Source organism: Thunnus thynnus, chromosome 21 (assembly GCF_963924715.1).
Source record: "Thunnus thynnus chromosome 21, fThuThy2.1, whole genome shotgun sequence".
NCBI classification, from domain to species: Eukaryota; Metazoa; Chordata; class Actinopteri; order Scombriformes; family Scombridae; genus Thunnus; species Thunnus thynnus.
The window spans coordinates 19,139,489-19,163,601 of NC_089537.1; the positions used below are offsets into that span (position 1 = coordinate 19,139,489).

Below are 24,113 nucleotides of genomic sequence, written 5' to 3' on the forward strand. Positions count from 1 at the left end.
ATTGTGGTACTGGTACTAAAGTTAGGGATGTGAACACTTCCTCCTCCACTGCTAATAGGTTAGTTGATTTAAAAACTGCTGCACAGCTTTACTGCACAAAGTAACATTACTTTAGGTCTGGTAATGGGTAAAGGGCAGTGTATGTACATATAAATAAATAAATAAATATATATATTCTACCAGTGGTACCAGTGGTAATCGGAGCACTGGGGGCTGTGACCCACAAGCAGGGAGAGTCCAGGTACAACATCTGAGGTCTCTGTCCAGAAGAGCACAGTCCTAGAAACAGGTAGGATATTGCACAGAACCCCCAAACTCCCAGGCCTCTGGTGGAGGACCCGAGCTTGAGGAAGACACACCATATAATTTATTTAATGTATTTATATTTATTTAACCAGGTAAAAGTCTCATTGAGATTAAAATCCCTTTTCCAAGACCTGGCCAAGAGAGCAGCATAAACATTGCTACAACAATAAACAAAAACAGTACAAACTGACAACTAAAATTGTCTCACACTACAAACCAATGAACCCAATACCCACTTAATAAAAAAAGTGACAGAATGATAAATGGAGGGCAGAATGAACTGGTTCAATGATCACAACCACTTTATACTACTGCCCTTTAAGTGGTAACCACATCACTATCTTCCTGTATTTCCTCTTTGATGAGTCACCCTGGACCTAAAGAAAATACAACATAAACACACAGCAAATCATTTTGACTTATAGCCTCATTGACTCTTGAAATACTTCACTGAACTCATTTGTGCTGGACTAACAAAAGGCTGTGGGTCATTTGATTACAGCCACATGTTAGTATAAAACCAACATGTGGCGTGGATGTTAACAGATGGTGCAAGTTAACTGGACCGATCGTTTGGCCTGTCCCACACACATGGCATTCTCCCACACAATGAGTAATACAGACTGCTGATTCCAAAAAAGGCTGAAATGCAGAGCACAGCCCAATGTAAATAGATGCCTATGGTGGCATTGAGGGAGAGAGAGAGAGACTAAGGAGGGTAGACAAGTGGAATGACTTATTCAAGGGGGAAGTGGGCAGGAAGAAACATGAAATTAGCACAAACAGATTTTCTGTCGACTCCAGGCAGGGCTAAGAGCAAGCCAAGCACTGTGGAGGGAGAGTGAGGGAGGGAGGGAGGAAAAAAAAAAGAAAAGCAGATTGACTTCTTGTTTGTTCCTCCCTTAGGGGAGATCCGATAGAGCCATCACTCACCAAATTGCTGATCTGTAGTTGAAACAGCTGTATCCAAAGCACACATGCATACACTGTGTGCCAATATGACCTGTGCACTGTGGGAGAGATGAACTATGCAATCTCTTACAGACTATGCCAGATGATCTCTTTTCTTTATCACACATTTGAATATTAGAGCAAGTGTGGACATGACCCAAAAATAATACAGAATAATAGCAGTGCTTTTGTAATGATAATTCATCCACAATGTTAGTGTAATGCGCCACATTGCACTTAATACTTGCAGTGGTTTTGTTGCAAAACATGCAGTTTATTAAACCCTTACCCCAATCTTAACCACACTGTAGTTTCCATACAGAGACTTTGTAAATTCTAAAAATATTGGCACTAAATGTAAAATTGTCCAATATTGACATTATTGTATGGCGATAGATTTGAGTCAGTCAAACATGCAATGTGCCAAAATACTAATATATATTATTTTAAGTGACCAGGAAGGATACCTGTGGTTGCATTCTGTTGGCAGTGGCAACAGACATAGCAATAGGATTACAGATATATTTCATACCAGTTATAGCCTAATTTTGGATGTTTCTAGCATTTAATATATTTTGAGATTTTATCCCAATCCAAACAGTGATGATCTGACTGATTTCACATTAGGTGAATTTACATGTAGAAAGATGAATTTTATTCTTATATTTACATATAGAAATGTTTGCATTCAGAAGAACATCAGAAGTCAGTGTAAACTGACAGTGTAAACTCTCCCCCCTCAGAATTCAGTGGGGAGAGTTAAAATGCAGCAATATCCTGAGATGTTGGGGTTCATTGTCAGTGTGGGCTTCACACTCGCTGAACAAGACTTGCTTTCCGTGAGGCTGAAGGGAGTCTAGACCAGAAAAAGGCAGTGCATCTAATAACCAATTCACCCCTTCGAGTGAATTACCTGTCTACCCTGCAGTCAAAGTGACTGTGAACCCTTGAGGTCTTTTCTGACCTTCCCTGATAATGCCTCGCGGCATATATATGCTTTGGAAATTGAATCACAACTCCCACAGGCACAAGGGTAAATTGGTGAAACAAACTTTCTCTTCCCTATCTTCTGTTTTGCTTTACACAAACAGGGTAGAAACAAGCTGGAAATTCAGTTTCTGATATGGGGCTTGCATTATTATTTAGCCCTGACGGCAGGAGAAAAGTTTGGAACTAATAGCACAAGTAAAAATGTGGTGCCTTATTGGGAGGTTACCTCAGAGTTTGGCCTATAAAAGGATTGTCCTGGTAGATTTTGGCAATTAAAAACCATAACGGTGCTTTGATTAAAAAGAAAAAAAAAAAAAAAAAGCACCAAAATATCCCTTCTACAGTTCTTGTTACGGGTATGTGGTTGGTGTTTATCTCTGGAGTGGCGGTACAGGGATGGAATGGGGCTGGGTTCTCGTATATAATTCAAGGCAGAGATCCAGAACCCCCTTCGGAGACAAGTCTACTCTGCACAGGAGAAATAGAGCGAGACGGGGAGGGGGGACAGAGCCTGAAAGAGTGAAACAGAGAGCTAGAAAGAGATCCTTTAGTAGCCTGAATCTTCTCCAGCTTTAATTACACTGTATTGATCACAGGCGGGAGGGAGGAAGAGCAGGAGGGGGGGTCGAGCGAAGAGGGAGACACAGTTGGCGAAATTGCAGGCTGTAGTTACTGTAAAGCATGTAAAAAAAAAAGGCAGAGCAATTATGCCAAAGTCATACGGTAGATAATTAGAAAATCCTCCAAACTCTCCACGCTTTCTGTCTCCACACACCCATTTAACACTGCTGATACAATAAAACAGTGAGGGTGTCAAATTCATTTAAGTCACTTGGCACTATGCATTGTTCACATCCATCTCACAGCTGCATGCTTGGTTTGATTTGAAATTCTTTGCATCGATTTTTCTCTCCCCAGTGCCTTTGGTCTGGCCCTTTCTTGTAATCAACCATAATAGAATGGTCATGCATGACACTTCTGGCTTCCCTGTAACAACTTTAGCTACATGTCACAGATGCAAAGAGATGTACTTCTGCAAAGTTGTGCCTCTTCCCTTCTTTCTCTATCTTTTCTAGGTTGACCTACTTTGGCAAAGAGCTTAGGTTCCTTTCTTTGTTTCTCACACTGTTGTGGCAAGGCCAGAAAATCGGCAAGCTCTCCTACGGTATTTTCCTCCACCCCCTCCACCCACTTTTGATCCAGGCGGATGGCAGCCGAGTCCAGCACAGTGAAATATGCCAGATTCAACCTCACTGCCCCTGCAAAATCGCTCCCACCGAGTCCCACAGAACTGTATTCCGGGGGTTAAGGAGCTTATGTCTCGTATACGACGCATGGAGAAAGGGGCTGAGCAGTGATTCGCCATGGGAGGGGAAAAAGGAGAGTGAAGCCTCTCTCTGTGTAGACTGTATCTCATTATGGCTGAACTGTGTGTTACCTTTGGTAAACCATTGGGAACATTTCTCAGGCGAGCGTCACTCTAAAAGCAGCGGGCTAGTAAACGATCGCAGCCCGACAGTGGCGCACAGCCATTGCTCAAATCTACAGCCCCACAGGGATGTATGAGTTCGGTCATGATTAGTCAGATAAAATAAATAATCTGCGCTTATGACAGCCCCCTTCATTTCAGCGGATGTTGAATGGATGCCCCATCCAACTCTTTTGTGTTAGTAAATTCCCTCCAGTTAGTTTTGCTGAATGACCTTCTCAATCACAAGAAAAGTCAAAAATTCAATTTCTGAACGAGGCATTCATTATCATAGCCCCTTGTGCTCAAGGGTACCTGCCCATTTACAGTGCAATGAGCAATGTGTAGTATGGCTGTACTCCATTTTAATGGCATATTAAGGAAATCAACAAATTAGAGATTCATTAAATTGCTTGAAGGCATTTGACATTATTAGTGTAAATAATGTCACAGCAGCTAACATATTATTGCAATATAACTATGTATCAGCCAGTGTAGCACGAGGATGCCAACAATTAAAGTCCCATTATTTTCTTAAATTGTTACCTGATGCTGATCCTAACACTCAGCTCAGGAAACTTTGATTTACTTTTTCATACAGCCACAATGGTATCAGCCATTGACACTACTAATCTTTCTATTTGTAGTCACCTTCCCAAGTCTATCTCCAGGCTGAGGCACACTGTGACACAGCCACTGTTGTGAGCCATAGTCTGGCAGTCTGACTTCAACACTTCTACCCATATCCTCAAATTGTTGTGACGTTCCGCTGCTCTGCACTTCTGTACTGCGAGCCTCTCATGTGTGAAGAGCAAAACAAGAGTAATTAAATCTTCATTCCTCCAACCCTACAACCATATTCACATCTGTTAAATTGAAAAACCACACAGTGTAAAACAGATCCACTTAAGTCTATGCCCCAGTGACTCTTGTAGTAGCGTCAAGAAGCTTTTGTCAGCCTTTCTGCTAACAGTATAATGGCGTCTTGTTTTCATGTTATATGACCCTCTGTGGGTTCCGTAAATCAAACACTAATTACAACGTTCAGTGACCTGACAGCTGAAATGCTACCTCTAATGTCTTCCATAGGCTAATAGACAGACAGCTGAGTGAATTTGGCGTCCAAAATACAGTAGAGTGCTTCAGCAAGCCATAAGCAGCTTGGTTAATTAAGACATGCTGACAACTGGTGAACTCGGCACATCATTATAGATCTGCTGCCTAATTGGAAAGAATGGTAACGGTAAACACATTTTTCTTCACTATTGGGTAGCTGTACTGTAGTTGCAACAAAGCTACAGAGAAACCACAGAAGTTCTGGTCTACAGAATCATTATTACAACATCAATCCTAAAAGTGTTCAGTCTGAGAGTTAACCCAGGAGAAAGCATGTGTGCAAAAGAATTTCTTACCTGCCCTGAACTTTGATGTCAGAAATGGCATAGAAGTATCTGGACAGGTTGTTCTCGTCCACCATCGTAGCTCCTGTGGCAGGCCGGAGCAGGCGGATTCTCAGGTCTGTGATGGTGAAGAAGTCCCTCAGGTTCTTGGTGGTGTCCAGTTGACCGTAAAGTGAAGCCATGTTGTGGAGCCGGGGCCCGGCAAACAGCGCAAAGCGGTCCTTGATCTCAAAGCGCACCGTTTTGTCATACTTCCACACATAACCTCTTGAGTAGTCCTCAGTGCAGATGATGTCCAGCAGGGTATGCTGGGTCAGGTCCTGCACCGTCTTGGGCTCCATGGTGAAGGCGTCCAGGCAGTCAGTGGCATAGAACTGGTAGGGCTGCCAGGTTCGTCCATAGTCCAGCGACTTTTCTAGGACCATCTGTTCGGGCCGGCCTGACTCGAAGGTGAGGACGATGTCGTCTGTCAGCTCGATGGTCTTGTTCCAAGATAGGGTGATGTTGACCAGGAGGGCCTTGGGGTACTTTTTCCAGGATGTGGACTGCCAGAAGGTTGTGGGGTTACGGCCCTCGATGTCGAACATGAGCTCTGGAGGATGGGCAAGCTCCTCGGTGCTGGCGTCACATTCATTATTACACATGTAGGGGTTTTCCTACACAGAGAAATCAGAGAAGAAGAGGAGAAAGTAAAGAAAACTTGTTAGTCGTGGTGAAATGTAACAAATCAAGACATTTTCAGAGTTGATTAAATTTTATTCCAATAAATCAATGTAAGCATGGCATATTGTCTCTCATATACCACCATGCTTGGTAGTAATTTACAGATTTGTCAAGCTTTAAGTTTCTCATGAAACAGGCTGAATTTCATCAATTGTAAATACACATGCTCTGCAGTGTGTAAAGTGCAGTCTGTATTTGAATATTATTTGAGGGCATTTGGCTTTGTGTTGCACATTTATCTTTTGTGAGTCTGCCTACACTGTTAACTCTTATCATTTTTGCATTATTACATAATTAACTATAATTATCTTAATTTCAGGACTGGGACTGATATGACATGTTTAATGTCTCTTGCTCACGCATGTTGGCATTGTTTATGTGTAAAATGGCCATGAGGAATATAAAACCTCCTAAATAACTGATTGGATTAACTGAATATCACTCTAAAAGGAAGCAAATAACTGCCTCTTTTGGCATATTTTTGCACAGTGAGCTCACTGGGTCTGCAAATATCTTTAGTTGATCTTTTTCCTTATTAATTTATTGCCAATTTGATTCGTATCACTGAGTACATTCGCTCTTTCAAACGGGTTGTGCACATTAGTTCACCTAAATCCTTTGGACCATTTAATCATTTCCATCATTACTTAATTCAGAGAGGGCTAACTGGATGTCTATTTTCTCACTCATGTCTGAGTTTGACTTGTGGGTTTCGAGTTTCTTTGCAAGCTTTAAATTCATCAAGCCCCTTGCCTGAAAGAGGTCTTTCCAAAAACATTTGTCCGATTTACCACAAATCATTACCAGGCAATGTTCTCTCCTTGCTCCCTGGGGGCTCAATCTGGCTGTCAGGGGGAGCAGGCACTCCTCCAGGAGGACCTTTCAAGTGCTACAAGCTCCAATTTATCAGGACAAGATAATCCACTATTTGATTAGGTGAGAGATGTCACCCTGTGCGTGTGTGCATGTGTGTGTATATGTGGGAGTGAGTGTGGTGATGTGGTGAGGAAACATGGAAAGGAGCAGACCGTCTGATGTAAGACAGTCTAATGAAGCAGTGAGGCAGAGATCGAGTAAGTTAGAGGAAGAAACAGCTCCATTCGACTAATAAGCTTTGCAAGTTTTTCCTCGTCCTCCAAGGCAAGGTGACAATGAAACAGGGCTCTGTCAGGCCTTCTGACTGTTGGAGGGCCCCATTAATATCCTGTCTGGACCATCCCCTACAGGTTTCTCCCAGCACTGGACAGCGGTTGCTGGGAAGAGACGGAAGGAAAAAGAAGGCAGGCTGGCAGTGGAAAATTCCACTCAGGTTTTAGTATACCATCTCATGGTGGGAGGTTAGGTGTGCCATTAACTACAGCATCTGGTGCACCGTGTACCCACAGACAGATGTGTAATAACTCATACGCGACAGTTATGCCTGCTTAGTGGGTATGGAGTGTCTAAAAAACACACTTGGCATGCAGGATGGCTCTCGGTGTTGTGGCTTGTTGGATATGTGCATTCGAGCTGCAATTACTGAGGGAGACCTAAAACTGTTAAAGTCAGAAGGAGAGTGAAAACCGCATGCTTTAATGATTATGATTACAAAATATATAATAATAACGACAACACAAAAATACACAGTATTTACACTGTTCCATACTAACTGAACTACAGAAGAAGTACAATTGAAGAGCTTTACTGAAGAGCATTTGGTCATCAGCACTTTCCCTTTAAAAGTGGTGCCATTCAAATTTGAATTTCTATTGCATGTTGTTTAAGACAGTTGTACTTTGATTAGATCTTTACCTTCAGATCAGGTTTTCAATTATGCAATACTTTTACATTTTCTTCTTGCCCTCATACAATTCTTCTTTGCGACTGAAATTTTTGCTTCATTGTCACTTATAAACAGTGCTGGAAGAGGTACTCAGATCCTTAAGTATAAGTGGATATACCTCAATGTTAAAAATACTCCGGTCTTCCATTCAAAATCGTATTAAGTAAAGGGACAGAAGTATCATAAGCTAAATTTACATTATGTTTCTAAAGTAATAACACTGAAAATGAAGCAGAATGCCTGTGTTTGTTGTATTTCTATTATATAAGATATAATAGAAATATTAATTACTGATGTGTGAACATGTAAGCAGAATTTCAGTGTTGTAGTTAGTCAAAGTGGGGCTGATTTACTTTATAACTACTTTATATACACCGTTGGACAGGTTCGTCTTTAAGAATTCTTAATATTTTATATGTCCAAAGGTTCTGTATATAAAATATTATTCTGCAAAGTAACTAGGAACTGAAGCTGAAAGATAAATTTTGTTGAGTAAACAGTATTTTACTCTAGAATGTAGTGGAGTGTAAGTATAACATAACAGAAATACAGTTCTTGAGTAAAAGGACAATTACATGCCACATTTTATGAATGCATTTATGCCACCATTAGCCCATACAGTAGTATTCCAGTGTGAGTTTGATCCGGACTGCCAAAAGCCAAAACCTCTGTTTGGAAAACTAAAGCTACAGTGAAGCCTCTACTGTACCTCTGGACTGAAGATTGAGAATAAGCAAGCAGTTCTTAGTGTCTTTGTGCAAGTGAATGTATCATGTCTGAGGTCAAACTTTTTGTTCTTTTCTGTCTAAATCAGGCAGATCCAATGATCAGCTATTACTGTAACACCTCCCCCCCATCCTCACCAGCACATCTCTGTAATCAGACAAAGATGTATCCCTATCGATCCCCGCAGCCGAGCAGCTGAAAATCTGCTGCGTGTAGCACCTGGCAACCTCGGCCAGTCGTCCAGCGCTCCCCCGAACACACAGGTTAAAAACCTTTCATTACTGTCTCCTCCGCTTCTCGCCTTGCGACAAAATACCGCCTTTATGAAGATCAATAACCTCAACGGTCAGCCCGGAGAAGAGAAAGGAGATAAAATGCTGAGTATAAGGCCTCGTGAAAATCAATGGCAGATTTCTGTGTTTTACTGTAGGGCACCACTGAGGGCTCTGTTAGCCGATTAATGGTTTGGCACACATTAAAATAATTGACAGCGCCCGGCACGGCAACGCAGCATTTCTGTAATTACAAAAGATGTTTCTATTAATCTCAGTGTGATGATAAGTGGCCAAGATGGGGGACAGCCATCACAGATTACAAAGCCAGCACCGAGGTTGCTGGAGCGGAAAGGTCACGCTAAATTGGCGCTAATAGAGATGCCGTCAAGCCACCCAAAACACACCGGCTTAATCCGATTATTAGCATTGTGATGCAGTGAGACAGTGGGAGTGTGTGTGTACAGGTGCATTGTTGTATAGCAGCATGTACGTGCTTGTGTGCGGGTGTAGTATGTGTTTCACAAATTATCATGAAGCTGCTCTAAATTCCTCTGGCGTTGTCCCCATTACTGTCAAACTGTTCAGGCTAATTTTACCAACCAACTAGAGTAATAAAAATCAACAATGCAGCAACACAGAGGATAATAAATTAGACTAATTCCATTCAGCTGCACTTCACAGACCAGCGTTATTTTTAGTGTCTAGGTCATGGGGAAATGTTTTTCTCCTGCTTTGCCAACCAAGGCTTTTAAACATGTTACAGAACAATTTGCCTGATGCACTCACGGTCTTCATATCACTTGTCTGAAGCAATTTACCTCACAGACATTTGCAAATCAAGGTATCATTTCAGTTCTGACATCTTTCGCTGTGTCTCTATAACTGCAACAGTTAAATGAACAACGATCAATCTATCATCTAAACAACTAGAGTTCTTAAGTTAAAAATATGCTTCTCTGCAGCACCTTTAACAGGAAAAGGCATACAAGCTTTATCCTCTGAAAAATTCTTCATACTTTTATGCAAATTCTCACATTTTTTATGATTTATTACTTGACTTGAATATGTGAGTATCTACTGGTCATTCCTGGAAAACATAGACGACTGCATATCACAGGTGTTTTCTCATTGTAGCACTATACACAAGAGGAAAAGAGGGGTATCATCTTACAGGCTTCAACCCTTACCCTGACAAAGTACCCTAAAGAGCAAACCTTTATTTGAAAAGTTGCTCTGACCAAGGGGGTAGGGAATATTTTATGCCATTTTCCTCATTGGCCGAGGTCACAGTTGGGATCCATTAAAAGTAGATATGGGTATATATATACAAAAGAGGTGTAGAGCAGATAAGTAACTGAGGTTTTGACCATGTCCGGGTTTAAAATAAGATATGAGCGTGGTGGCTGACAGCCTTGGCCCGGCTACACCGTATCCGCTGATGGAGGATGGGACTTGGGGGAATATAAATTTACCAACTGCTGACAAGCCATCTAGATAGATGGGCTCCCACCAATCAAATCAATCCGTTTGTGTGACAGATGTCTTGGACTTGTAACCCAGATAGCAAATTGAGTCTATCCTCCATCAATTCCTCCTTGTACCCTTTCCTCTTCTCTCTTTCTTTCTCCTCTTTACTTTTCCAATAACAGTTTTAATTTCAAAAGTGATTAGTGTGCACACTGCTTTAAACAAGTAACTTTATAACCTTTTTTTTTTAAAGAAGCAAAAAATGTATAATTCTCAAAGGACTGACACAGTGAATCACAGGCAATATTTGTTGAAGCTTTAGCTATTTTATAGCTGCTATATTTATTAGCTATTTCTTATCACTGAACAGACCTAACCTTGCAGAAAATGTTGGATCAGGACTTACTGTATAGTGCATTTCAGATAAAAGAGCACCGACATCAAGATTCAGACTGCCACAGCACTTAAATCAATACAGGCCCTTTTCACAGTTTGACCACTCTCTAACTTTTTAAATCCGTAAAAATAAAACAAGAGGCAATCAAATTCATTGAATTAATGTTGTCTAAGTTAAGCCTTTCCTGTAGTGTTTCCAACTTTCATGTAGCTGAGCTTCAGTGCCTGTCACAAAAGGAAATAGGAAGGAAATGCAATGTTTTTTAATATTACCGGTACAATACAACTGCTGTGTGCATATCCTGGATCAAACATTTTCAAAAAAGTAATGATTAATGAGCTTCTGCACTCACCTCTGACTCTCTGTATTCACCTTCAACATTATCAGATTTACCTTAACAATAAGACACAGTTAAATAAATCAATACACACACATGCAATGCTGCCTATGCTGTCACTAAAAAACAAGATAGAGACTAAACATAGATGGAGAGTGATCAGAGGAGTTTGTCACTAAACACATAGATACCAAAGCCCAACTCCTAACTCCTAATGAGAGCAACAACTTGTTTTTTTACAAATTATTAGAACATTGATCTAAATCAAATGATACAACATGACACTGTGTTATGGGTAGAAAATCTGATGGATTACTTTACTTCACAGAGGGATTGCTCTGTGGAAGAGTTCCTTCCAGTAAAATATGTAAAAACAGGTAATAGCAATACCAGTATGAGACTGTCATATGAGATGATATCATACCTAAATATCTCTAATATCTGCTATCTCTAATACCAGGATCTTATTGGTTTAAGTGTAATAATACCATCCATCCATCCATCCATCCATCCATCCTCTGTTCTTTCCAAGGTCAGAGGACTAGATCCTTTCCCAGCATGCATTGGACAAAACGTACAATCTATCCTGGACAGGTCAGCTGTCTCTTACAGGGCTAACCATAATATACCATCATATCAAAATTGATTTGACAATAAACGTAACTTATCGGTGAGTAAAAACTGCTACACGCAGCACATTTAAAGTTCAACTTCAGATTGGCATAAATCCACAAAGCAAGTAAATGTATAACTAATGTAAAATCTATGCTGAAATTCTATTATAACTTTGTACGTGTGTGGCCATTTTATTGCATCAACAGTGGAGGATTTCTTGCCTTCTGCCCAGAAATGCACAGTCTCTCCCTTCTTAAATCTATCCATTTCTCTTCCATATTTTTTATATGTACCTCTCTTTCCCCAGTAAGGTGTGTGTGCATGTGAGTAAGATGGGGGGTGGGGGTTAAAGCTATCCCTGCTGCATTAATGAGACCTTGTGTTCCACGATAGATTTCTTCACCCCGACCCAGGGGCTTGATTGAAGCAGCGCTCTCTCAATTTCCAAACCTCTCTCTCTCTCTCTCTCTCTCTCTCTCTCTCTCCAGTCATGCCAACACCTTTACTGGATCCCCTCTCCCATGGTGATGGGTGGTGCAGACAGAAAGAGGGGCTTAACCTGGACGTGGAATGAATATTGGATGCCAGTGTGACAGATTACAGTGGTAATAGACACCCAGGCCAAATCCTCACAAGGATTACAATCATATTTTCAAATGGCTCAGGGTCGGCCGGAGGTCACTCACATACACACACATACACACACATACACATACACACACACACACACACATACACACACACACACACACCAGGTTCTGCTTGCCAATTGTGTCTAAGATCAGGCATGGTTTTAGCATACATTTTCATATATTTCAATATAGCATTTTGACATAAGTAGTTACTTTTACAATAACCTTTAGGTCAACAAAGTCAAAGCACAGGACATGAATTGATATTGATGAATTGGCTAAAGATGGTTTAGAGACTTTAAAACACACATTCCCTTACACTAGCATCATGGTGTACTGCAACATGTGTCATTGGTATAAAATTAGTTGACAACAATTTTGATGATTAATTGTTTAAGTGATTTATCAAGCAAAAAGCCAGCTTCGTTCCAACTTTTGACATATGAGGATTTGTTGCTTTTGTCTTTTATATTTGTCTTTGGCTTTTTGGGCTGTTGGTTGGACAAAACTAAGTAAATGTACTGAGAAAAAAATAATAAGGACGTTTGAGTTGAAGCCATACAATCAGTTCCAGCATGACATTTGTTGCACCCTCACACAAACACACCAATACACAAAGAGTACTGGTGCACCACCAACCCTCAACAGCTTGAAGTGAACCGTAGAACGACATCTTAAAGGGTACAACAGATGAAATATGCCGTTTTGTGGCACCAGTGGGGGAAATCCAATACTGATCTAAGGCAGCAAGCTGCACTGTTCAACCACCTTAAGCACCACAGTGTTGGCTGTCCAGTCGACTGAGGGGAGGTTATGAGGCGAGACGATGTGTAAATGTCCTCATGTTGCGTTCATCACTATCAGTGGCGGCGATTTAGGAGATTCATGAGCCTTAAAACAATAGCGAGAAAGCCTTCAGCACGTACCGTCCACACATTCAGAGGCTATAAAAAACAATTTTATATTCCATTATCTTTTATATGGCATTGCAAACCCCACCGGGTGCCACTGCGATATGGTCGGAGGACAGGCTGATATCCCCTGCTTAAGAGATGGTATATTTGTAAGAGCAAGGCATATACACCCATCAAGAACCACAGCCAGGGCTTGTTTAATGGCTGTAAGTATACCTCTAACACAGGCAGTAAACTTGACAGGTTAATGGTACAGTACACGGCTTTGGCACAGTTAAGTATAGTTGAGGAACCTTATTCATACAAAGTGTACAGATCACCACATACTTATAATGCAAGCAAGTGTTCTCTTAGGGAAAATAAGACATTTTGGCACTTGAAAGGACCTCATGATCAAAGGAGTGAAAAGGTAAATGATGTTGAATGATGATGACAATTTATTAATTTAATTTAAAATAACTTGTTTGTGTAAAGTGTTGAAAGGTATGAAACCTGTCCAATAAGACAGTTAGTTCCAAACTTAGCTTTTCAGTTTTGGCTTGTTTCTGTCTAAAAATTTAGACCCATGGTTCCCAACCATTTTTGTCAGATATGCTCCCATAGCCCTGTCAGATGAACTCAAGTACCCCTTCATGAAATGTGTTCATTTGAATCGATTTTAAACTTATATAAAAGTGGATATCGTTGTTATCATTTTTTCATACAACTGAACTGTCAATGTTTCATTGGTTTGGTCAAATTCTCATTTGCACTACTCTCACTAAGCTGGACATAATTTCAACCACTTGTATTTTTTTCACCACTTGTCTAATACTTCAACTGTTTAGCCATTACTTTTAGCTAACTGTTTAGACTTCTAAGCTCACTTGCTAACTAGTTTTCATGTACTCTCAGTAGACAGTCAACATTTAGTGTTCAGGTGTTACAGCTAAGTCAATACAGTATATGGATTTTTTAAAATCATAATTTCTATTTTAGTTTCAAATAATAAAACATTTTTTTAGATGACCAAAGCACTGCCAAATCAGCACTAATCAGGGATGGATCACTGTTATTTCCCATCATTTTCCACCAGTGTCATTCATCTTTTATTAAGATGGCATTTCCACAGTGAGCCAATAAACCAAGGCATTATCGATCTACAGGCTGCTGAAATGGTAGATCTCTCAATCAAACTGTCCTGTCAGATAACATGAAGACTTTGGACATTTTCACTATACATTAAGACTTGAAAACAAGGCTAGCCTGTAGCTATGATCACCCCTTATCTTTCAGCTGAGAAATCCCCCAGGAGTTGACATTGTGAAGCCGAGGCTACATCACACTCTCACTACTGCTCCATCCCCCATTGCCATTTCTTTCCCTCTCACCATCTCTCCATCCACTGGGATTTTTAATGGTATAATAATGCTACATATCCTGTATAGAAGCCCTCCAGAGAGACATGGATCACTGTCACCTTGACCAAGCTAAGAGGCTAACCCCAGCACAGGGAGCTGCCCTGGCTTCTTCCCCATGGATACAAACCCCCACCTTGCCTGCAACAATAAGGCTACCTTACAAATTAGTGTTAGTTCATTTGCTGTGCTGCCAGTAGAGAAATACTCTAAAACACAAAAGAATATTTGAGCATGTATTTCAAGTATTGCTGGTATGGCAAAGTGTGGGATTAACCATGATTAGTCTTAGTAAATTCAATTTTTGACAGCCACTATGTACTACAAAGTACTGTCATCTTCAAGTCATATCTGGCCACTGCAACATACATGGTGTGATAAAAAATATACAACAATACAATGTTAAAAATAAACTTCTTCTGCTTCACAGGTAGCAATTCTAGATAAGATCAAACCATCCTTTAGTCCTGATTACTTTGTTGTAACTTCTGCAATATACTGTATGCAAATACATCTGAAACTGTAAATACAATCATAAGCAATAAAATATAGAAAGAATAGAATAAAGTAATAGGAGCAATAGAATAGAACATAAACAATGGTGAAATAATTCCTCCAACTCATCATAATATAAAATATGGGGAATAAATTCATTACCAATGTTTGATATAAACAATGGTTGCTAATTATTTATTGTACAGGGCCACTATTTTTTTAATTTAAATCCACACATTTTTCAGCCTTTATTCGCCAAAGGAAGTTTCAGTCAGAGGAAAGTTTTTTATCTATTAGCAGTGCTAGCGGTTGGTCTGTTGGGTCAGTCCACCACTTTAGTCCAGACTGAAATACCTCCGCAACTCTTGGATGAATTGTCAAGAAATTTAGTACGAGTGTTAATGGTCACCAGAGGATGAATCCTACTGATGTTGGTAATCCCCTGACTTTTCCACTAGTGACACCATGAGGTTTATTATATTATATTTCAATATTTGGACAACTATTGGATGGATTGCCATGAAATTTGGTAGACTTTCAACTTCCCCCTAAAGGATGAATTGTAATATTTTTGGTGATCCTTTAACTTTTCATTTAGCACCATCATCAGATTTAAATTTCAATTTGTCCAATACTTTGGTTCATGATGAAATACCTGCAAAATGATTCTCATCATCCTCAGCTGTTCTTTGTGTTTAGTGCTAATTAAAGAATCTTAGCATGCAATCACATTAAACTAAGAGGTTAACATGGTAACATACCTGCTAAACATCACTATGTTGTAAGTATTGTGAGCATGTTAGCAGCATGTTAGCGGAACAGCCTCACAGAGTCAGCTGTAAACTAATTTGTGTTAATTGCAGAAACGCCCTGTCCACCCTCACAGTTACGCTCACCAGACCTCTTTATATCAGCAGGTTTGAAACTTCAGCTTGGATAAAGATATTCTGAGGTTCCTGGTGTGGAAAAGTGAAAGAAAGGACCAGGTTTCTATGGATGGGTTTAGTGACTAAGAAAAATGTGGCCTATTGAATGTTTTCCTTTAACTGAAATTTGATTCTGACCTTCAGCTCAAGGAGATATATTCTGTTTGGACAGATGTCAGCGTTTTTCAGGTTCTGGTTTAAGGAAAAGAGAAAAAATACACTTTTTAGTTTAAGAATGAGCAGTGAATATAAATGCTGAACAAAGTTTAAAAATTGCTTCTCATTGGGCTTCCTACCATTGAGGAATAAGCAGAGCAGCGTAGTGTCCATCACACAATTTGTGCTCTGAAAGCTCTTACAGTCGTAAGTGCCATCACATTTCACTCCCAGCAAAGCCTTTTCAATCAAGTTCCCGTCATCAAGCTTCACCCCTCATTAGTGGTTCTACAGACCGCCGTGAGTACATGGAGAATCTATTCCTGTTAATGAGCGCTTCTGTGACTCGGTCAGCAGCGGCCAGAGCAGGGGGTAAATTTAGCACCTTATAATCATCTCAAAGGGGTCTCAGGGATTATGTGACGGAGCTCAGGGTGCAGATGGGGGTGTGAGATGTCAAAAAAATCCAATCAGTCATCATCTTCCGGATTCACAAGTTTTCTATTTTCTTTACCCTGGCCTTTAGGGTATCTTTTTATTTATTTTTTTAAAAGTCTGAGCTTTTAAGAGATGATTAAAATCAATAGTGTGGTAAAGCTCTGCATTCCCAGTGTGGATATTTAACTGTGCAGCGTGTAGTTGGGATTCAGCTCCAGGCCTCTCTGTCAGATCACTGAAGGTCTATTTAGTCATTCTACAGGGAGACTTTCTTCTTTTTCTTTTCCCTTTATTCTTCTTTCTCTGTCTCCTTCCTTCCCCTCCATTTTTTTTTACCACTGAATCTGAGAAAATGATTGGCAGATGACTCCTGGGAAAAAGAGCTCAGGCCTTTTCCTCTCTCCGAGCTCAGAGGATCACAACACTCAAACACACTGACAGGCAAAGTGGCCTCGTGCGGACGTGTGCACACGCACACAAATTCATTTTAAAAGGCAAGTCACACAGAACACTGAAGAAAAATAAGGACACACACACACACAGGAATCGACTTGACACCATTGTTATGATCCTTGACAGCTTAGTATATTTACAAAAATGTCTGTGAAGATTCTCAGTCATCCAGGTCATGGTTATCCAAGGAGGGTTGAATCGAGTGCAACAGTTGCCCTCGATTCAACCCTCCTGGGATTTACAAAAATGAATGAGACTCCTAAACCTGGTTGGGGAATTGACTTTCTGGACATAATTTTCTAGGATTTTACATGAAACAAGTTTAATAACCTGGTATTATTAGCAGTACCAATGACAAAAAACTTTATGTCCCCTTGCAGTCACCACTTTAAACTTTTGTCAAAGGATTATTATCAAAAAAACATGTGACAACCAAGGAAGACCCATGATAAATACCCTCTTAAGTTTCAAACTATAGAAAACGCTTGCAAACATTCACCAACACAAAGCCAGCTATCAAAATCCTATAAATAACAAATCCCATTCTGAAATATGTAATTCTCCGTCATCATACATCAGTAAAGCGAGTTAAAGGAACTCTTCAGTCCCATCAGCAACAATGGTACAACACAAGAGGATACTCTTGATGCATCGTTTCTCTGAAAAAAACATTGCACTCCTCATCTTCATCACTCGTCAAGCTGAAAATAGGTAGTAAGTCCGTAAAATAAAACTAAAGTAAGATTCTAATAGCGTGCAGCCAGCAACAATGAAACACAAGTGGATCCACTTGATTCCACGACAATAACTTCAAGCTTCCACCATCATCGTAATCACAACCCTCAAAAGGGAGTCAAGGGTGCTCTGCCAGCTGATTGTCTCTGAGCTCTTGATGAGCCGCCATTATAAAAGATGAGAGAGAAGCAGTGGTGGTGGTTGGGTTGTGGGCGAGGAGGGTGGGGGGGTGGGGGGGTAAAAAAAAAAATACAGAAACGGAAATCAAAAACTTTAACAGGGCCAGAGGGAAATACTACACTAATCAACTCCACTCTGCTGAAATTATAGATGAATTAAGCACTCTGTTAGTGATTAATTAAACCAAGAGATTCAAATTAATGAGACCACACAGAGCAATGTGCGTGTATGTATGTATGTGTGTGTGTGCATGAAGTGGGGTGGCCTGTAAAGTTTCCTGTGTACATTTCTGGCACCAAACACAGCAGAAGCACACAGAAGTACATGCAGGTTTCAGGCTACAACCCACTTTAAAGAGGGATTAGATGCAGTGCTTGATCTTGTGATTGCTGCACACATGCCTGTGCTCATTAAACAGTCAACAGATAGGCTTAAAATAGCTGAAATAAAGGGACACCTGCAAATGTTCTCGGACTTGAGGGAGGGGAAACCACTGTGGCTTCATAAACCTACCTTTGTTTACACCCCCACGATAATGACATGTCAAACTACTGTGGTGTAAAGTAAGATTTCATATCTATAAGTAAATATTTAATGTTCATAGTTTGCCTATATGAAGCAAAGGGTTCACTCCTGCAGCAACGGCAGCAGGTTTTCATGTGTTGCATGTATTTTTAAGATATAATGGGGTTGTATGGTCATGCAGGCTGCTGCTAATGAGGAGGAAGATTTATCATTTTATGTATTCCATGTTTTAAATCTTCATACAGTATGCATGTTAGGGATGTAACACAAAGCTGCTATCTGTATCTGTATGTGTTTATTTCACAAACAATGTCTGTATTCATATCTGTATTTGGATTCATACTGGACGTGGGGGCATACACTAGAAGTTGTCCGAAATCGTTAAGACTGCTTATTTTCTGTGTTACATTGTTTTCTGTTATCATTTATACTCCCATTAACATATACAGTATGCATGTTTAAGTTTAGCATAGTGCTGCAATATTTAGCACAATATTTAAACTATGTACCTAAATTAATTAAATAAATTATCATTATTTGTATTTTAACGCCATCTAAAATAAAAATAAAAAATGACTGTACATGAAAAGCGCAAGTAGAACATAAACTTGGTTTGAAATGTCTGTGATAAAAAAAAAAAAAGACAGAAAGCTATTGACAAAAATCTGAAAAGCTTTCTTGGTCGTCTTGCACGCACTTTTGAGACGATCCCTAACTTCAGCTCATCAGTTACCTGTCTAATGCCAAATTGCGCAAGGATCCAGGCTTCAATATGGGATCATGAAGTAAAACTACCACCTATGAACATTCTGAACTGCCGAACAAATCTGGTGAAAACTGCCGAAAAGTTATTACTGAATGCCTTAAAGTCTATAAATGAACAGAAAAAACAAACTAACAAACACAAAAAACCCAACACATTACTGCAAATATTTGAATGTTGACTGTATTTGTTCAGAGTGCATTATCATCTCATATCTGAATTGCATATTCATATTCATCTGTTCTATGCATCTGTAGAACACAGAATATAGATATTTAACATGGCTGACAAAAGATCATAAAGCGAAAAATGAAGGATGATTTAGTAAAGATTCTATTGACATAGTTTTCAATTTCTTTCTTTGTGCTTCTTTATCTGCAGTACAAGCAAACGAGCCGTTTGCTGTTTCATATGAGCAGCTTCGTTGCTAATGAGCTCCGGCTCTGATTGGCAGCCTCACAGGAGAAGAGTCACAGCAAGTTAGAGCTGATTGTCAAGACAGCAGACTCGTCTTAAAGCTACTACTGTAGACACTTGAAGAAAATCAGAATGGCTTATTCAAGTGTGTTTTTAATAGTCGGTGTCTCTGGGGAAACTGCGTGAACACATGATTTGGTTTTTCACTATTTTGCAGCTCAAAATACTAAAATCTATAGAAGCATTAAGAGCTGCCACATTCAACGATATTCTGCTTTTTAAAGTTAGCTGTCCTGGGAATGTGCTATCACCACCAGCACCTAGACCTTTTATCAGCTTTTAATATAGCATGATCCAGGACATAGAATACAGTAATATCCCCTGGATTTACCTTTCCTTTTTTTTTTTTTTTTTAGAGATGTATGAGGTAGGTTTTTGTAGTCTGGGTTTGGAAAATGAAAGAGAACAGTGCTGACTGCAGGTTCCCATGTCCTATTTTGGTACTTGACTATTTATGAACTCCTACAGAGATATGTGCTTTCGAAACTAAATTTGTGCAACCGCAGTAGGATTTCACCTTACATTTCAAATTCTAAGCTTTGCTCATTAAGGAAGATGCTAGAAAATCTTTCTGCCAAACTTTTGGTTTTTAATTATAAATATTGTAAAAAAAAAAACAACTTTTTCTGATCTTTAAACATGACTACTGGATGAACAGCAGTACACATGTATCTTGAAAGAAAAAGGGAGCTCGGGCCTCATTTATCAACCTTACATGTGCTTATTTCTACACACTAAATCCATTTAATCAATTTCTTCTCGTGCTTTAGAATCTACAAGCCTCCACTGGTACACAGGTGTAATCACAGGTAAATTCTTAAATTACAGACATACAATCCTCAACTCTACTGACAATCATGTAAGCATGAGTAATAAACTGTCAATTATTACCGATTTTATCTGGAAAACAAGGAACACAAAAGCAAATTAATGTCTCTATTTCATCTATTGTCTCTCTCGTACTGCATCACTGAGCACCTGTGGCTCCATATAAGAGATTCAGAGGAACTGTTAATGACTTTTAATTGTAATCAATCTGCATTAATAAAGAACTGTTACTATTCTGTTTCATTCATTTTTATTGATTTAACTTAGACAGGTATATTTTGCTGTGCTGAAACTGTGAAAAGTGCAACAACTAAAGAGCTACTTTGTAATTTATGAATTACACTGAAGTGGTACTGTGTGCATCAGTCTGTTGGTTTTCATTCAGGGAAATAAAACACCAAGGTTGTTTGATTCGAGCTCTTACAGGCTCACTCTTTTACCACTCAAGGTGCTTTTTCCATTTATTCTTACCCTTGGCTTCCTGTTCTGCTATTCTGTACCACCCCCATGTCCAATCACCCCGACCCAAGGCTAGACTTTTTTGCTTGTGACTGACAACAATAACGATACATAGTGAAACTAGGGTGCTTGTGTTTTCAGCCCCAACAATGTCTCAAACTCCTTTCCGCTAAGCAGAAAAAGATCTCTCACTCCTGTAACGTGCCTCTCCCCGTCTCCCCTCTACCACCTCCTTCCTTTACTTTTCCTCTCTGAAAGTTGATTTCATCTGACGTGACAGGGTTGTGAAAGCCATAGGCGGAGGTGTTACAAATGCTCTGTCACCACGCTAAACATGGCAGGAAGCGAACGCCTCGACAGCTCTCGGATGCAACTTGGGAAATCGGCGACGATGCTCTGCCTCACCGCCGCCTGTTTGACTTCAGCCTTTATCTCTCATTTCAACTACACCGGCAAAGTGCTCTGTGCCTACCCCGTTCAGCTGGCCTAGTTTTGATGCTGGCGAGGGAGAACTCGCTGGCAGGCAAGCGGTGGCAAGGAACAGGGAGAGGCAAGGCGAGCGGTGGATGCCGAAGGGAAAAATTCCAGGTTCAAATGATGCATACGAAAAGTAAACACAGTTCACTATTTGGTTAAACAGGCCTTTTGTATGTATGTTTGAGTAAAACACTAAAACACCATAAACAAACAAGACACATTATCGGAAGCACTGTGGAGCGGAAAGCAAATAACAGCAGCTTTTTATGCTGCAACAGGGATCGACAATGTCAATACCACTCAAACTGGCGTTTCATTTCAACGTAAATAAGGTGTCACTGAAGCGGTGGTGGAAAAAATAAAGTTAATGCATATCACTGCAGAGTATCAAACTTCCACCTTTCCTCTGACTCAACAGTATCAGCAGAAAGGAGGTCTGGCTGTAATTCAGCCTTACTTATAGATCTTATCTCTGTGGCATTATCAGACCACTGCCCGGATTTGAAAAATATACATGTGTGTATGTGTGTGTGTGTGTGTGTGTGTGTGTGTGTGTGTGTGTGTAAATTTGCTCTGGTCTCTGTGTTTGCAGATCACTTGTAATTCAAAATTCTGGTTAGGGCCATGTTTTAGTTTCAGGTTAAGGATTACATGATGCACTGTTGTATAAACAAAGAAAGTTGGTGCTGGGTATGAGGGTCTGTGTAGGACTGATTTCAGACTTTAAAAAAGGTATCCTGTGTAGTTTTTGACTATTAGAAGCGCTTTGGACCAATGTTATTAGGGTGGGTTTGTTTGTATCTCAGTTGGTGGTGGTAACAAACCAAGAACTGTAGGAGTTCTGCAAACAAAAGCAGAAGAGGAAGAGAAGACTGCTGGCAACCAAACATGGTAAGTGTTCATATTATCCTTTATACATGACATCATCTAACAAAATTGTATATTTTGAAAGGGAGGGGGCTCATCTGCTGTCTGTGATCTGAAACACAGGAAAACCTATTCTTCACTTTACCAGAGAAAATGTCCAAAGGTATATTGACAGTTTTTTTCCACATACTTTTGTGTACATTTGATTTTGGGCTGTTGCAACATTTGGTACAACAGGTGTTAAATTCTGTTTCAGACACATTAACTACATTACTTCCTGTGTGTCAGCAAATGTTCCCCAGGTTTCTCAGGTGTTGAGACCAGCAAGTGTGGATTATTGAATCACTCTTGTCTTTTAGCAATTACTGATACAAAATAGCTAAATGGACATTAATTGACAATTCATTGAAAATGTTGAGTTGTAATATTACTTTAATCCACCAAATTATGCCTGAGCACATGAGGCTCACAGACTCTCTCTCTCTCTCTCTCTCTCACACACACACACACACACACACACACACACACACACACACACACATTGTAAGCTGTCTCGTTTCACTGACTCTACTCTGTGTGTGTCTGCCTACAGTTCCAGACTGAAACCCTTGGAGAGAGTCTGTTGGCGGCGAGACACAACAGTCTTGCCAAACCTCCTCCCAGTTTTAACTTCTTAATGGGAATATGGCAGTCAATCTACCTGAATTAATAGACCTCCTAAATATCAATAGAGCCCTGAAAACAAGCTGTGGAGCTGTGTGGAAATTTAACATAATTGAAAATTGTGAGTGTCATTTGTCATTTTACCCAGACAGTTGGTGCCACTGCCATGAGTGGTCAAGTGGTTCTCTTAATGTTTAAATATTGTCTTTAAATAAGCTCTAATCATAGATTTGATCATGCTCTGGGTCTGGCCAATTGCTTTTATTGTTCAATTATTTTGTTGTGTTCAAGCGCTGGCAAAAAGGTCAGAAATCTAATATTTCCAAGTTGGGTACATGACGATGGTGATTTCGCCTAACAACAAAACCCTTAACCCTTAGTAAACAAACACACCATTATGGAAACTGAAGCTTAACAAGCTGAGGAATTGTTGAACTAATGTTTGCACCCTGAAACCTGAATAGAGGATGGAGATCTTTAGGTTGATGTGCTGTATCTTGTGTACTGACCTTGGGTCTGAGCTCTGTGAAAGAGCATAAATGGGCTCTTAAGCAGCCATGTTCATGTGGGAGGAATAAAGACTACTCTTTACAGATGTCGCATGTTCAAATTAGCATCAAGTCCTTGAAGTCCTCTGTAAAACATGCTCTGCACATCGTTTGTGGCATATGAACACAAAGGTCACCTCAGGCGCAATAAGCCTATTATAAAAGGATGAGAAAAGTCAATACTAAGCAGAGTCATTTGTAGAGAGTTATATCATTGGCATAAAGCTTTATCTACCATTGTAGCTGCACTGGAACAAATGGTAACTATGATGGACGGAGTGTTGCTTATTTGCCTCCAATCACATTTCCAGGATGATCCAGGGAGCTGAACCAGAATTACAAATCCTGCTTCTCTATCCATTAGCCTTTGTAGCCCAATTCAGTCCGAAAAAACATCTAATTAAGTCTAAATGCTTATGATTTATCAATGCAGTTGTAAATATACCACCACAGACATACACAATACAATGCTGTAAAAATTCTTTCAGATTATCAGCAGATAATTAGTTACTTCTTCAGGACATACTGGTTTCTCACTTCTCTCCTTCTCTTTGACTTGTAGTGTCGAAACAGGTCAGAGAGACAACCCGATTGGATTCTGAAGGCTTAGCTCTCCAGCAAGGGGTGGCGTGTTGTTCAGCGAGGTAACAAAAGGTTGTGTGCTTGTGCTCAGGAGGAATTCAGATGTGAGGGAAGAAAGGCA

At 40.0% G+C, this 24,113-nt stretch overlaps 1 protein-coding gene across 7 annotated transcripts in view; it reads right to left on the reverse strand.

Annotated features, from left to right (window-relative positions):
* Positions 1-24,113, reverse strand: part of ntng1a (netrin g1a) — a 105,310-nt gene that overhangs the window by 51,544 nt on the left and 29,653 nt on the right. For all 7 annotated transcript variants that reach the window (XM_067578077.1, XM_067578076.1, XM_067578079.1 and 4 more), the window contains exon 3: positions 5,128-5,771. In XM_067578077.1, coding sequence (XP_067434178.1) covers positions 5,128-5,771 — 644 coding nt within the window. The remainder of the gene's footprint in view (positions 1-5,127; positions 5,772-24,113) is intronic.